General features: G+C 44.0%; 1 protein-coding gene across 2 annotated transcripts in view; it reads right to left on the reverse strand.

Moving 5' to 3' along the window:
• LOC121441130 (apoptosis-inducing factor 1, mitochondrial-like) overlaps positions 1–9033 on the reverse strand; it is a 47343-nt gene extending 38310 nt beyond the window's left edge. For both annotated transcript variants that reach the window (XM_041642263.1, XM_041642262.1), the window contains exon 1: positions 8848–9033. In XM_041642263.1, coding sequence (XP_041498197.1) covers positions 8848–8950 — 103 coding nt within the window. In that variant the 5' untranslated portion in view covers positions 8951–9033. The remainder of the gene's footprint in view (positions 1–8847) is intronic.
• Between the last annotated feature and the right edge of the window lie 5668 nt (positions 9034–14701).

Consider the following 14701-nt stretch of genomic DNA (forward strand, 5'->3'; position numbering starts at 1 on the left):
TCATAGCCAGAACCTGGAAACAATCTAAATGCCCCTCGACCGAAGAATGGATAAGGAAAATGTGGTACATTTACACAATGGAGTACTATACAGCAGAAAAAATAACAACATCTTGAATTTTGCAGGAAAATGGATAGAGCTAGGAAACATTATTTTGAATGAGTAACCCAGACACAGAAAGACAATTATGACATGTACTCACTCATAGGTGGTTTTTAAACATAAAGCAAAGAAAGCCATCCTACAAACCACAATGCCAGAGAACTTAGACAACAAGAGAGACTTACATAGATCTAATCTACAAGGGAAGTAGAAAGTAGAAAAAGACAAGATCTCCTGAGTAAATTGGGAGCATGGGGACCTTGGGGGAGGATTTAGAGGGGGAGGGGAGAGACAGGGAGGGGAGCAGAGAAAAATGTAGAGCTCAATAAATATCAATAAAAAATGAAAAAAAAAAGAATACTTGCTGCTTTTTCAGAGAACCTGTGTTTTATTTTCAACTCCCACACAGTGGCTTCCAACCATCTGTAACTCCAGTTCAGACATTCTCTTCTGACCTCCATGAACAACAGGCATGCATGTGGTGCACATATATACATTCAGACAAAACACTCATAAAATTAAAATAAATAAATCTATTGACAGGAGATGGTGGCACAGGCCTTTAATCCCAGCACTCAGAGGCAAGAGGGTCTCTGTGAGTTTGAGGACAACCTGGCCTACAAAGGGAGTTCCAGAACAGCCAGAGAAACCCTGTTTGGAACCCGACCCTCCTCAAAAATAAATAAATAAATAAATAAGTAGATAAATAAACCTAAAAAATATTTGAGTAGCATCTTTCCAACACAGGTCAAATTTCACACTGGGAAGTTGGTTACACAAATGTGATCATCCTATTTCAATTTCTGAAATATAGCTAAGAGACTTTAAATCTATACTCTCCAGCGAAGAAAATCATTTTTGCTTTATTCTTCATGGTATCTTCCCTGGTTTAGAACTCTTTGCTGTCATGAAATAAAATGATTTAATTTTTAGACAATAAATTACTAAATAAGGTGGACAGTGGTAGTGCTTGCTTTTAATCCCAGCACCTGGGAGGCAGAGGCAGGCAGGGGCAGGCAGTTTTCTATGAGTTCAAGGCCAGCCTGGCCTACAAAGAGAGTTTCAGGAAAGCCAGGGATACACAGAGAAACCGTCTTGAAAAATGAAAATATACATTAAAATAAAAAAACCCAAGTTTAGCTCTTTTTTCTTCTTTTTCTGAGGAAGGGTCTTGCTATGCTGCCTAGGCTAGCTAGCGCCAAGCTGGTGATTCTGCAGACTCGGTCCCCAAAACCACTAGGATTGATTGCCCTCCATTTTAAGCTATGAAACTATTTTCATGCCTTTATCTTCATAGTCACAAAATTTCAGAGCCCCAACGGAAGCATCCACCACCTTCTTCACTTGTTTTACAAGAAGGTGACTTACTCCTGACTTCCCATTACTGTAGCAGTTACTTGTTTTAGATGTTCTGCAGCACAGGTCAAGATTTTGTACTTAGGCCGGGCGGTGGTGGCGCACGCCTTTAATCCCAGCACTCGGGAGGCAGAGGCAGGCGGATCTCTGTGAGTTCGAGACCAGCCTGGTCTACAGAGCTAGTTCCAGGACAGGCTCCAAAGCCACAGAGAAACCCTGTCTCGAAAAAACCAAAAAAAAGAAAAAAGAAAAAAAAAAGATTTTGTACTTATACTTAGAATGCAATTCCCAATAACCCAATTTGTGCTTGTGTAACAGTACCTGATATACAGTAGGTATAAATAATTTTTTTAAGAGGGCATAACTGTGTAGCTGTGGCTGGCTCAGAACCTGCTAAGTAGACCAGGCTGATCCCGAACTCACAGAAATCTTCCATCTCTGCCTCCAGAGTGTTGTCTTTCTAATTTGATCGATATTGACCAAACTTTTGATGTTTTCTTTTTCAGATGAGAATTTGATATGTAGCTCTGACTTGCTTTGAACTCATGACCCCATACCTCAACCTCCCCAATACTTTGAATGGACATTTATTTCTATTTGTTTTGTTTCTTTGAGACATGATCTCACACTGTAGACTAAGCAGGGTTAGAATTCACTCAAAATCTTGGCAATTCTCCTGCTGGGATTACAGGAATGAAGCATGTCTTTGGCATTGACTAAAGAAACTCAGCAACCTTGGTTCTCTTGTGATTTGCATCAAGCATATTTTCTCATATGCAGAATAGCAGCAGTTACTTCCCCCTCCTAAACCAAAAGACTGGGAGTTTATCCTATCTGTTCCTGTGTCCTAAAGCATCCTGTACAGTTTCTGAAACACTAAGTTCCCAGTGAACGGTTTCTTTTTTCTTTGAGAAGGTTTCTGACCCAGATCCATTAATTTCAAGTTGCTTAATAAAAATGGCAACTTTAAGTACCACAGACTATCAGTAGAGTAATACTTTAACCAGTAAGCTCATTTTTGGAGGCCTCAAATTTTCCTATTATCCATATTCCCAGACCTTTCCAGAAACACATTCATATGCTGAGGGGCTTAGGAATCCCAAATGATTAAGAAGTCTATATGCTCTTAAAACTTGATTCCCGCCGGGCGGTGGTGGCGCACGCCTTTAATCCCAGCACTCGGGAGGCAGAGGCAGGCGGATCTCTGTGAGTTCGAGACCAGCCTGGTCTACAAGTGCTAGTGCCAGGACAGGCTCCAAAGCCACAGAGAAACCCTGTCTCGAAAAACCAAAAAAAAAAAAAAAAAAACAAACTTGATTCCCAAACCGGGCGGTGGTGGCGTATGCCTTTAATCCCAGCACTAGGAGGCAGAGGCAGGTGGATCTCTGTGAGTTCGAGGCCAGCCTGGTCTACAAGAGCTAGTTCTAGGACAGGCACAAAAGCTACAGAGAAACCTTGTCTCGAAAAACCAAAACCAAAACAAACAAACAAAAAGAACTTGATTCCTAAACATCAAACTAATTTTTCCAACATGGATAAAACACAGCCTATTTAATATGCCCACTGTTGTTAGATGCCTTTTTATAAATAATGCAACAACTATTTAATTTTATCAGCCTTTAAAAAAATTATCAACCCTTGCTGGAATTTTAGAATAAGAATGATAACTATAGTACTGCATGAACCATTCTTACAAATGGCACAGAAGAAAAAGAACACTTTAGATAACAGAAAAAAGAAACCATTCACTGGGAACTTAGTGTCTCAGAAACTGTACAGGATGCTTAGGACACAGGAACAGATAGGATAAACTCCCAGTCCTTTGGTTATGAGAAAATATGCTTGATGCAAATCACAAGAGAACCAAGGTTGCTGAGTGTTTTTTTTTTAATCCTTAAGCCAGTGAAAGAGAAAAACAAGAGTCGCTATTTATCTAAAACAGTATTTCCCAAATTTACCTGGTCATATGAATTCTAAGAGTTTGCTAAAATTTAGATTCCAGGACTCTATCCAAGAGAATTTTATTCTCAATCTCAGTGTTTCTTTTGCAGATCCTGGAGAAGATTTGGGTTTATCCTTTATTCAAATCATATAACCAGGCAACTTTAGGAAATATGACTTAGAAGAATGTTAACACATGGCAGCAATTCCATCAAAGCATCTTTTTATAAAAAATCTAACTTAGCCAGGCGGTGGTGGTGCACACCTTTAATCCCAGCACTTGGGAGGCAGAGGCAGGCGGATCTCTGTGAGTTTGAGGCCAGCCTGGTCTACAGAGCTAGTTCCAGGACAGGCTCCAAAGCTACAGAGAGACCCTGTCTTGAAAAACAAAGAAAAAAAATCTTACAAGGGCTAATTCCAGGACAGGCTCCAAAGCTACAGAGAGACCCTGTCTTGAAAAACAAAGAAAAAAATCTAACTTATTGGGGGCTGGGGAGATAGCTCACAGGTTAAGAACACTGACTACTCTTCCAGAGGTCATGAGTTCAATTCCCAGCAACCATTAAAAAAAAAGAAATCTAACTTATTAACTGATTATAGAAAAATCTATCCGCCAAAGATTTTCTTCTGAAAACCCTTGATTAGGTAGGATGAGTAGAGAAGAATCATTTAGGTTTTTAAAAGATGCCATCAAGCACTCTAAAGGCTAAGACAGAAGGACCATGAGATCAGGATTTAGCCACATAGTGAGTTGGGGAGAGGGTGTACAACTGAAATACATACCAAGATCCTGTCTCAAAACATCAAAAACCAGTGTGTCATTTAGCAGTGTCCACAATCTAGGAGTCTAGGTCATAAGGAGTAGAATTCCTTCTTTTTTTTTTTGATTTATTTATTATGTATATAGTATTCTGCATGCATGTATGTCTGCAAGCCAGAAGAGGGCACCAGATCTCACTGTAGATGGTTGTGGGCCACCATGTGGTTGCTGGGAATTGAACTCAGAACCTCTTGAAGAACAGTCAGTGCTCTTAACCTCTAAACTATCTCTCCAGCCAAATGTTCAGTTTCTTCTTTATTTTTTTAGAGATTTATTTATTTATTATGTATACAACATTATGTATGTCAGCGCGCCAGAAGAGGGCGCCAGATCTCATCTCATTACAGATGGTTGTGAGCCACCATGTGGTTGCTGGGAATTGAATTCAAGATCTCTGGAAGAGCAGCCAGTGCTCTTAACCACTGAGCCATCTTTCCAGCCCCTCAGTTCCTTCTTTAAAGATGAAAAGATTCAATCTAGAATAAACACCCCTTTTTTTGAGACAGGGTTTCTCTGTGTAACAACAGCCCTAGCTATAATGTAACTAGCTCTGTAGACCAGGCAGGCTGGCCTTGAACTCAGGGAGTGCCTCCCAGGTGCTGAGATTAAAGGCCACCACTGCCCAGCTTTTTAATTTTTTTCCTATTCTGGTTTGCTTTAGAATCAGTTCCCCGCAATCTTTACTGAAGACTCCTAGTACTGTTATTCTCAGCCGATGGTGCCACAGACAACATCTGGTGTTGAGGCACAGCCCCAGCATAACCCCAGCTCTTACTGAAGGCCCAGATTTCTTTTTTTAAAATATTTATTTATTATGTATACAATATTCTGTCTGTGTGTATGTCTGCAGGCCAGAAGAGGGCACCAGACCTCATTACAGATGGTTGTGAGCCACCATGTGGTTGCTGGGAATTGAACTCAGGACCTTTGGAAGAGCAGGCAATGCTCTTAACCTCTGAGCCATCTCTCCAGCCCGTGGGCCCAGATTTCATCTGCTTCTATCACACCACTATTGCAGTCACAGATACATCCCTCACTACAGCAGCCACAGCAGAAAAGTATTAAATGGAATGTATCATCGCTTCTTATTTCTTATTTTTCTTTCCTTCCTTCCTTCCTTCGTTTCTCTATAGCTTTGGAGCCTATCCTGGAACTAGCTCTTGTAGACCAGGCTGGCATCAAACTCACAGAGATCCCCCTGCCTCCACCTCCCGAGTGCTGGAATTAAAAGCATGCACCACCACTTGGCACATTTCTTTCTTTTAAAAAAAATTATTTTATGTGCATTAGTGTTTTGCCATGGTTTCTGGGTCCCCTGGAGTTACAGTTGTGAGCTGCCATGTGGGTGCTAGGAACTGAACCTGGGTCCTCTGGAAGAGTAGTTAGTGCTCTTAACCACTGAGCCATTTCTTAAGCCCCTCGTGTTGAACACCTTTCAATCCCAGCACTCAGGAGGCAGATCCATGCAGGCAGACCTCTATGAGGCCAGCCTGGTCTACATGAGTTCTACGACAACCTGGGCTGCATAATAGATCCTGTCTCAAAAAAAGATGTTATGATTCCAAATAAAGAAGAAAAGTCAAATACTTGGACCTTAGGTCAGGGAGTAGTGATCAGTTTGACAAAATTGGCAGCATAATGCTTGGTGGAAAAAATATTTTTTTTTTTGTTTTTCGAGACAGGGTTTCTCTGTAGCTTTGGAGCCTGTCCTGGAACTCCCTTTGTAGCCAGGCTGGTCTCGAACTCACAGAGATCCGCCTGTCACTGCCTCCCGAGTGCTGGGATTAAAGGCGTGCGCCACCACCGTCCGGCGGTGGAAAAAATATTACAGAACACAAAATATCTATTATCAACCCCTTCTCAGTAATGTATGCAGACACAGAGTTATGGCTTAGTTACCTTAATCATTTCTGGAAAGAGGCAGAAAATCCACATAAAGCAGAATAGCAGGTACTAAGGTTTCAAGAGCAAAAAAGCAGAGTATAATGGAAACGAATCTAACAATGGTGAGAGGTGAAGATGCTTAGTTTCAAGGCAGGCTCAAGGTTAACTAAGCCAACAAAAAAGCCAAAAAGAATTAAGTTTTCTAACAACCTGCAAAGTATTGGTGGGGGAGGGATGAAGAAAGGGGGAGTGGTATATAAATCTTGACTCTTGCCCACCTCTGTGAAAGCATATGGCAGATGATGCCATGTGAAAAGGAAATCAGATTAAAGGCAATTGAGCCACAAAATATTTTTACAATGAAAGTATCATAAATTCTTTTTGAAATTGTAACCTACCCCTTCTCATTTTTAAAGCAGGTGATGTCATACTCTGATTCATGGCCAAAGGACAAAAAAGTGTGTGCAAAAGATGGATGGGGGAGGGCGCTGGAGAGATGGTTCAGTAGTTAAGAGCACTGGCTGCTCTTCCAGAGGTCGAGTTCAATTCCCAGCAACCACATGGTGGCTCACAACCATGAGATCTGGTGCCCTCCTCTGCTGTGTGGGCATACATGGAGGGAGAATGTTGTATACATAATAAATAAGTAAGTTTTTTTAAAAAGATGGATGGGTATGTCAGGAAGTCATAGTATTTTTACAGGAGACTGCCTTCAAGCAAAGTCATGCAGTGGGAAAGAAACATGTAAGTCTGTATTTTTTCAACAGCTCTAATACTGTAATCAAATGAATGCTTAATTGATGAGAACTTCTGGTTAAAGCCAGAATTCTGGTAAAAGCTATGTATTGAGTAAAATAAAAACACAGAATTAGAAAGGCAGGTTATCTGCATTTGTATGATTTTTTTCACAATTTACATATAACACACCACTATTTCCATGCACACAGAACTCATACAGATTATATTCACTGGGTTTTTAGGTAAGCCAGAGGGTTTTTGTTGTTGTTCTTTATTTCTTTGTCTGTTTATTTTTGCTAAAACAAATTCTTAAATTCTAAGAAGTACTTCCTAGGACATAAATCAGCTAGCTAACACCTTTTTTTGAGACAGGGTCTCAACTGAGTAGCCCTGGCTGGCCTAGAACTTTCTGCCTGGACCAAGAAGGCCTTGAATTTAGAGTTTCGCCTGTCTCAGCCTCTAGAATGCTGAGATTAAGGTCACGTCCACCACACCCAGAAGATAACACCTATTAAGAAACACTTTGACTCATTCCAAGAATTTGCAAAGATCTTAACAATCAAAAGGTATTTTCCACTCCTTTTTAAAAGGCCCAGAAGGCACCTGCACGTCACAAAAACCTCAAGGATAACATTTGATATTATAAATGTAATTACCCCAGGATGATGATTTAAAAAAAATAATTCATTTTTAAAATGCACTTTTTTGTTTGCTTGTTTTTTTGGTTTTTCAAGACAGGGCTTTTCTATAGCATTGGAGCCTGTCTTGGAACTAGCTCTTGCAGACCAGGCTGGCCTTGAACTCACAGAGATCCGCCTGCCTCTGCCTCCCGAGTGTTGGGGTTAAAGACATGCACCGCCACCGCCACCACCGCACGGCTAAAATGTACTTTGTAAAAAGTCATTCATTCCCACAAATCTGTATAGGTTGAAAATAAGCTGACTCAGCCGGGTGGTGGTGCACGAGAGGCAGAGGCAGGCAGATCTCTGTGAGTTCAAGGCCAGCCTGGTCTACAAGAGCTAGTTCCAGGACAGGTTCCAAAAGCTACAGAGAAACCCTGTTTCGGAAAAAAAGAAAGGAAAAAAAAAAGAAAATAAACTGATTCAAACCATGCTCAGATAAACCCATGGATATTGGATGCACAATAGGCTAATTTCTGAAAAGAGAACCTAATTCATGCTTAACTGTTTCATGTCAAATTTAGGAAGCAGGGTAGGGGTGGAGCAATAGATTAGGGGCCTAGAGACCGGCAGAGTAGCTTTAGCTCTACCTATTAATTATGTGACCGTTTGCAAGTAATTTCTTTTCTCTGTTTCTCAATTTATTATCCATAAACTGAGTGGGTTGATGTTTACACAAAATCCCTTCCAGCTCTAGAGTTTAATGAGACAACTTCCCTGAGAACAATGCAGTGTGTTCTAATAATTTTCATTGAAGCATGCAAGACCATCAGGAATTGCAGTGTGTGGGCTTCTCAAATCAATTCTGAGCTAATTCTCTCCATGTCTGGTGTACAACTGAGTCCTTACTGGCGCTGCGCCGTTTACACATCGTGGGGCATTCAAATCTACAGCTCTCATGAGGAGTTTTGGAAGGCAGAAAGAATAATCTGATTTACAGGAGAAACTTGGGCATAGGGCTGTAACAACCAATACATGGCAACGTCCGTTTGACCTCAATGCTTTAAAAGGGCAAGGTGGCAGCGATGGGCAAAATGCTGTGGCCAAGCATACTGTTATTCGCAAGTTAGAAATAGTCCCAGGAGAAGGCCCCACACCGACTTCTGGTGTTCAAATCTCTTGAAGGTCAGGTCGGCACAAAAGTGCTGATTCCTCAGCTTGCAAACTCTGGCTTCGTATCCCGCCAATTTGGAATTCTTATGATGGGAAGTTTTTTGTTTTTTGGAAGAACGGGGGAGCTCTGCAAGGGACGGAAAGCCTGTAGCACTAAGGCCTTTGGACTTTGAAGTAGGGGAAGGGGTGGTCCGGGACGGGTCAGTTACTCACCTGGAAGCCGGTTCTTCTGTCTTGGCCTCTGGACGCACACCGTCCGCACCAAGGGCACGAGTTTCTGCTTGAAAGCACCCGCCAAGCCTCCACACCGGAACATTTCGGCAACCGCTACTCGGAACCTCCCGCTCCTGCTCCTTCCTTTTCTTCTCACACACCGTCGAATGGGTCAAATACCACGGGCCGGACTCGCTTCCCCCTCCCGTCACACGCACACTACGCAGTCTCCTCCTCCCAGCCCCGAGTGGACATTGGATAGAGAAACCGGCCCGCTAGAGCAGGAGGGAAAAGGCACTGAGGCTGGAGACCTACTGCGCAGGCGTAATGCTCAGCGCCGCCTTGTAATTGGTCCCACGGTAATGAGGCGTGAGCATGCGTGCAGTTGCCCACGAGGTCTGCAAAGAGCCGGGTCCCGCCTCCGGATTTGCAAGTTTCCGCGAGTTAGTGGCCCTGTGGTAGGTTGAGCCGCTTCGGCAACCTGTCCATGGAGAGCCTTGTGCCTGAAGGCTGTGGGCGGTGCTACCGCACTGTCCGCGATGGGAACTGACACACGTCACAAAAAACCGACTCCAGAACCTTACTTTCTTTTTTGTGTGTTTTAGACAATTGGCTATCAGGCATTTAAGCCTTTCTGAATCTCTTATTATTATCCAATGGTGGTCTCCCCAAGTCCGAGTCAGCGCACCTGACTTTCCGAATCCTGAATAAACTTCCGTCTTTTACAAGTAACTGGCACTTTCTCCTGCAGCCCTTTTTGGGGGGCTAGAGTGGGGGCGTGTACTCCCCCTGTTCTTTCTCTGTGTCACTTTCATAATGCTGTACCAAGTGCCTTGGATAATCTCGCGCTATTATGGCTTTCGTGCTTGAGAAGAGCAGGCTGACAAAGTTTATGCCTGACAGATTTTCTGTGAAAGAAATCCTGAGCAGTACTGAGAAAGCTGTGGGAGATACAGAGCAAGAAGTGAGAAAAAATAGATCATTTGCTCCCCTGTGGAGAGAACACGCACACCGTTTTCATAGATTTGAATTGCATATTAAGTATGAAATGAAGCCAGGTGGTGGTGGCGCATGCCTTTAATTCCAGCACTTAGAGGCAGTGGCAGGCAGTTCTTTGTGAGGTCAAGGCCAGCCTGGTCTACAAGATCTAGTTCCAGGATGGGCTGGAAAAACAAAACAAAAAAGTGTCTAACGAAGCTGTGTGTCGTGGTATATCGCCGGTCCTCCCACTGGGGAGGCAGAGGCCAATAACAAGTAAGTTTGAAGCTAAGGTAGTTTATACTAGGCCAGTCAAGGCCTCGTGGTGAGGAGACCCTGTCCCTCGCTATTGACCAGTTCTATGTAAGAGGCTTTTATGGATATGAAAAATATGGGGGCCGGGCGGTGGTGGCGCACGCCTTTAATCCCAGCACTCAGGAGGCAGAGGCAGGCGGATCTCTGTGAGTTCGAGACCAGCCTGGTGTACAAGAGCTAGTTCCAGGACAGGCTCCAAAACCACAGAGAAACCCTGTCTCAAAAAAGCAAAAGCAAAAAAAAAAAAAGTAGGGGAAAATGGGATCTATTGATCATTAAAATGATACGTAGCACAGAGTCAATTCAAAAGAGGGGTTTAGGATGTAATCCCAAGGGGACAACCTAATGTGGATGTGTTATTTGAGCTATGTCTGGAAGGATGATCAGTAATCTAATAGTGGAGGAGAAGGAATAGTATTTTCCGAGAGTGAACACATTGAGACCAAAAGTAGTATTTTTAGGGTTTAAGCATGTTGACCTGAACTCCATAGGGACCTAGGACCTCTGCTACTTGGACAAGTTACCCAATTGCCTCAACTGGTCTAGAGACAGTTGGACTTAGGAATGCAAGCCTATAATTCCTCAGCACATGGAACCTCATTATGAATTCTAGATCAACCTGAGCAACATAGACTGTTTCAAAACAACACCCTGGGGCTGGGAGTATAGTTCAGAGGCAGAGTGACTAACACTACAAGGTCCTCTGCTCAGTTGAAGCACCACACAAAAACCCTCTAAGGTTTTAAACAGCAATAACTCTTATTCTTTAAAAAATATCCCTTGGGGTCCCCCTGCCCCGCAGCAAACTCCGGCGGGTGCGCAAGCGACTACAGTCGGTGGCGGTGGGTCAGACATATAAACACAGGAAATAGCCATAAATGTTTATTAAAAAGGGGAAGGGAGAGAGAGAGAGAGAGAGAGAGAGAGAGAGAGGAGAAGAGAGAGAGAAAAGAAAGGAGAGAGAGGAGAGAGAGAGGCAAAAGCCCCATGTGAGAGGAAAAGCAGGAAGAGAGCGGGCAAGGCGGAGGTCAGGAGTTAAAAGGAGTGGGCGTGGCTAGGGCAGGGACCAAAAGAACAACATTCCCACATCTTGCTTTTAATAAAAAGCAAATTAGACACTCCAGTTTGAAGGAATTGGGGCGGTGAATTCTCAAGACTGCTTCCGGCTGATTGTGGGCGTCGTCTTTGGGGGGGGGGGGGCGCGAGAGAAGGCTGGGTGCTGGGAACATCCTGGCATAGCTGGTCTCTTTGCTTTTGACCGATGTCTGTGGCATGGAAATGTCTGGTATCTCTTACCCTGTTTAAGGTATTGGCAGAACAAAGAACAAAGTTAAATTAAGGGAAAAAAAATTTTTAGGACCAGGAGATTGAGGGGGTATCTGACCTGTTTAAGATGGATTCTTTAATTCGGCTCCCTGGAACTCACGAGAACTCCTTGGATTTGTGAAAACAGAAGTTTTAGACACATAATGACTGTAGCATAAGAGATAAACTTGGTTTGAAATTTGTTTGGTGAGGTCACCTTGCAAAACCTCTTAGCTGTCAAACTGTCAGAGATCTTTGAGAAGGATAAGATTTTACTTGAGTTACTGATTAAAAAATGACAGAGAACTTACTTGGTTGGCACCCAGAGCTACTCTTTTTGGGTCCTCCATGGTCACTGAAGGTTGCACTTGACCTTTGCTGTTTAGCGCAGGGCCTGCCAGACTGCAGAAGATCCTGTGGGCTAAGAAATCTGTAGGAAGACAGGCCTACCTTGACCTGAGCAGCTAGGCTGTCGATTCCAGTGATTCCGTCCACGTCTAGAGGTCTTTACTTTAGATGAAAGGCAGGTTGGCCCAATGGTCAGCGCTCTGCAGTCGATGCGAAATGCAGAAGGACGTTGTTCTGCGCATGTCTGTCTTCTGTCTTCTTTGGAGGGAGCAGAGAGCAGCTGCTAGGAGCCAACCTGTCTCTTTTTTATTGTTGTGAAAAGTTTTTAATAATTAAATACTTAAATATCACATTCCCCAGATCTCTGAGCAGTTGAGGGCTGTTTATCAGGTATAACTATAGTATAGAATTTGTTTGGAAAGTTGGGTCTGAGCTTGACCACACTGGCTCTCAACAGGTAAGATTTACATTTGTAAAAAGGCAAATAGAGGGGAAAAAAGCTTGTAATATAAGGTTATATTACTGACAATGGTAGAGAACAGCTTAAGAGACTTAAAGGTACATACCAGCTTAAAATATATGTATTATTATGTATAGAAAGAGTGAACAGGAATTGGGCAAGTGGACGACTCTGATGGGCCCTATCAGAGACATGCCATTGCTCAAAACACATGTAACAGAGTTAACAGGAGGATTTTAGTGAAAACCAGGTGAGAAGGCAGGGTAAAACCAGGAGAGTGTGGTCACGTGGTCTGGCCCTCAGCCAAGATGGCGACCACCACGTGTAGTCTGCTCTGTTAGAGCCCGCCATGCCACAATAAAAGCCGCACAGGGAAGGGGCAAAAGGCTGGAACCAAAAAACGGCTGTGTAAGTGAAAGGCATTAAAGCATGAGACCGGAGTGGTAGGTCTGAAAAGCTTGACTCCCATGGTGAAGGCCGTGCAAATACCCGCAAAAACCGTGGCACCTCAAGCCTACAATGAGAACGGCTCCCCGTTAAGGCGAGATGCAGATGGCACGAACCTCCGGGCCCTATGGAAAGGCGTCCGATTCCATAGGGGGGAAGGCTATAACCTAGCTGAATCGACTCGCAGCCAAGAGGGATCCAGCCTAGGTCAGGCCGCACCGAGCGGTGTGCTGCACCGTAGCAGCAGTTACGACGAAAGGAAGGAAGAAAAGGAATGAAAAAAGAAAAAGAGGGAGAACTGGAGACCCCGGGCCTCCAGGCGCGGGTGAGCTGAGGGGCTGGCTAAGGCCAGCCATCTCAGGCACAGGCTTAGCACAGGAGACAAGCCGAATTGAATGCCAGCGAAGGGAACAACCGAGGCCCTGAAAGCCCGCGGTTGGAGGTCCCCCCATCCCTAGAAACCGTGAAGGGTTGCCGGGAGCTCAACGGTCAAACCCTTAGGTTAAAAGAGATGGTTAAGCTGGCCGAGATGGGGACACTCACGATTAGTTGATCCAGGCAGATGGAACACGTGGTCTTACTCAGGTCCTGATTCTGCCCCGGGAGGGAGCTGAGTCCCGGATGGCGCGGAAAGCCGGAACTTCGGCCCCAGGTGAAAATCTGGGGCGGTTGAATCATCCGAGTCACGCGGCACCAATCTTATTCTTTAAAAAAATATCCCTTGGGGTCCCCCTGCCCCGCAGCAAACTCCAGCGGGTGCGCAAGCGACTACAGTCGGTGGCGGTGGGTCAGACATATAAACACAGGAAATAGCCATAAATGTTTATTAAAAAGGGGAAGGGAGAGAGAGAGAGAGAGAGAGAGAGAGAGAAGGAGAGAGGGAGAGAGAGAGAGAGGAGAAGAGAGAGAGAAAAGAAAGGAGAGAGAGGAGAGAGAGAGGCAAAAGCCCCGTGTGAGAGGAAAAGCAGGAAGAGAGCGGGCAAGGCGGAGGTCAGGAGTTAAAAGGAGTGGGCGTGGCTAGGGCAGGGACCAAAAGAACAACAATAACAAAATAAAATTTCCATAAATAGAGTTCATTTTCAGGAAACAATGACAGAAGACATACTGTGTCAGAAGTGGCGATAAGGACTGTAAGTGTGATGGAACCAAACTTGAACTGTCAAGTGAATTGGGCCTTAGTCTTTGCAAGTGATGAGAGTCCTTTTTTTTTTGGTGAAAGTGGATAGGGGATGCAATTGCAAAGGCATATTTTAGGAAGTTTAACCCAGGAAGCAGGATTCGTTGCATGAAAACACCCAAAATGTCATTATCCATTCGGCAGATTAGATCAATGTTTAAAATTGCAGGTAATGAAGCCAGGAGTGGTGTTGCAGTTCATTCTGGAGTTGGGGGAAAAGCCTGGGCTACAAAAGACCTTGTCTCAATTTAAAAAAAAAAGAAAACAAACAAAAAAAACCAAGCAGAATGTGATGGCACATGCCTTTAATCTCAGCACTGGGGGGGGGTGGCAGATGCAGGCAGATTTCTGTGAGTTGTAGGCACCAACACCGCCGTGTTTAGGATTTATTTATTTATTTATTTGTTTGTTTGTTTGTTTGTTTTTTTCGAGACAGGGTTTCTCTGTAGCTTTGGAGCCTGTCCTGGAACTCCCTATGTAGACCAGGCTGGCCTCGAACTCACAGAGATCCACCTGCCTCTGCCTCCCGAGTGCTGGGATTAAAGGCGTGCGCCACCACCGCCCGGCGGATTTATTTTATTTTGTCAGAGGTGGTGTAATTCTTTAATCCCAGCACTCAAGAGGCAGAGACAGGCAGATTTTAGTGACTTCAAGGCCAGTCTGGTCTACAGAACTAGTTCTAGAACAGCCAGGGCTACACAAAGAAACCTGTCTGGAAAAAAAAAAAAGATTTATTCTATTTTGTATGTATAACTGTTTTCCTTGCATGCAAGTCTGTGCACCATGTGCACACCTGGTGCCCTCAGAGGTCAGAAGATGACGTC

This window comes from Microtus oregoni, unplaced genomic scaffold, assembly GCF_018167655.1.
Source record: "Microtus oregoni isolate MIOR12 unplaced genomic scaffold, Mior012 000073F_ref0000255, whole genome shotgun sequence".
Lineage (NCBI taxonomy): Eukaryota > Metazoa > Chordata > Mammalia > Rodentia > Cricetidae > Microtus > Microtus oregoni.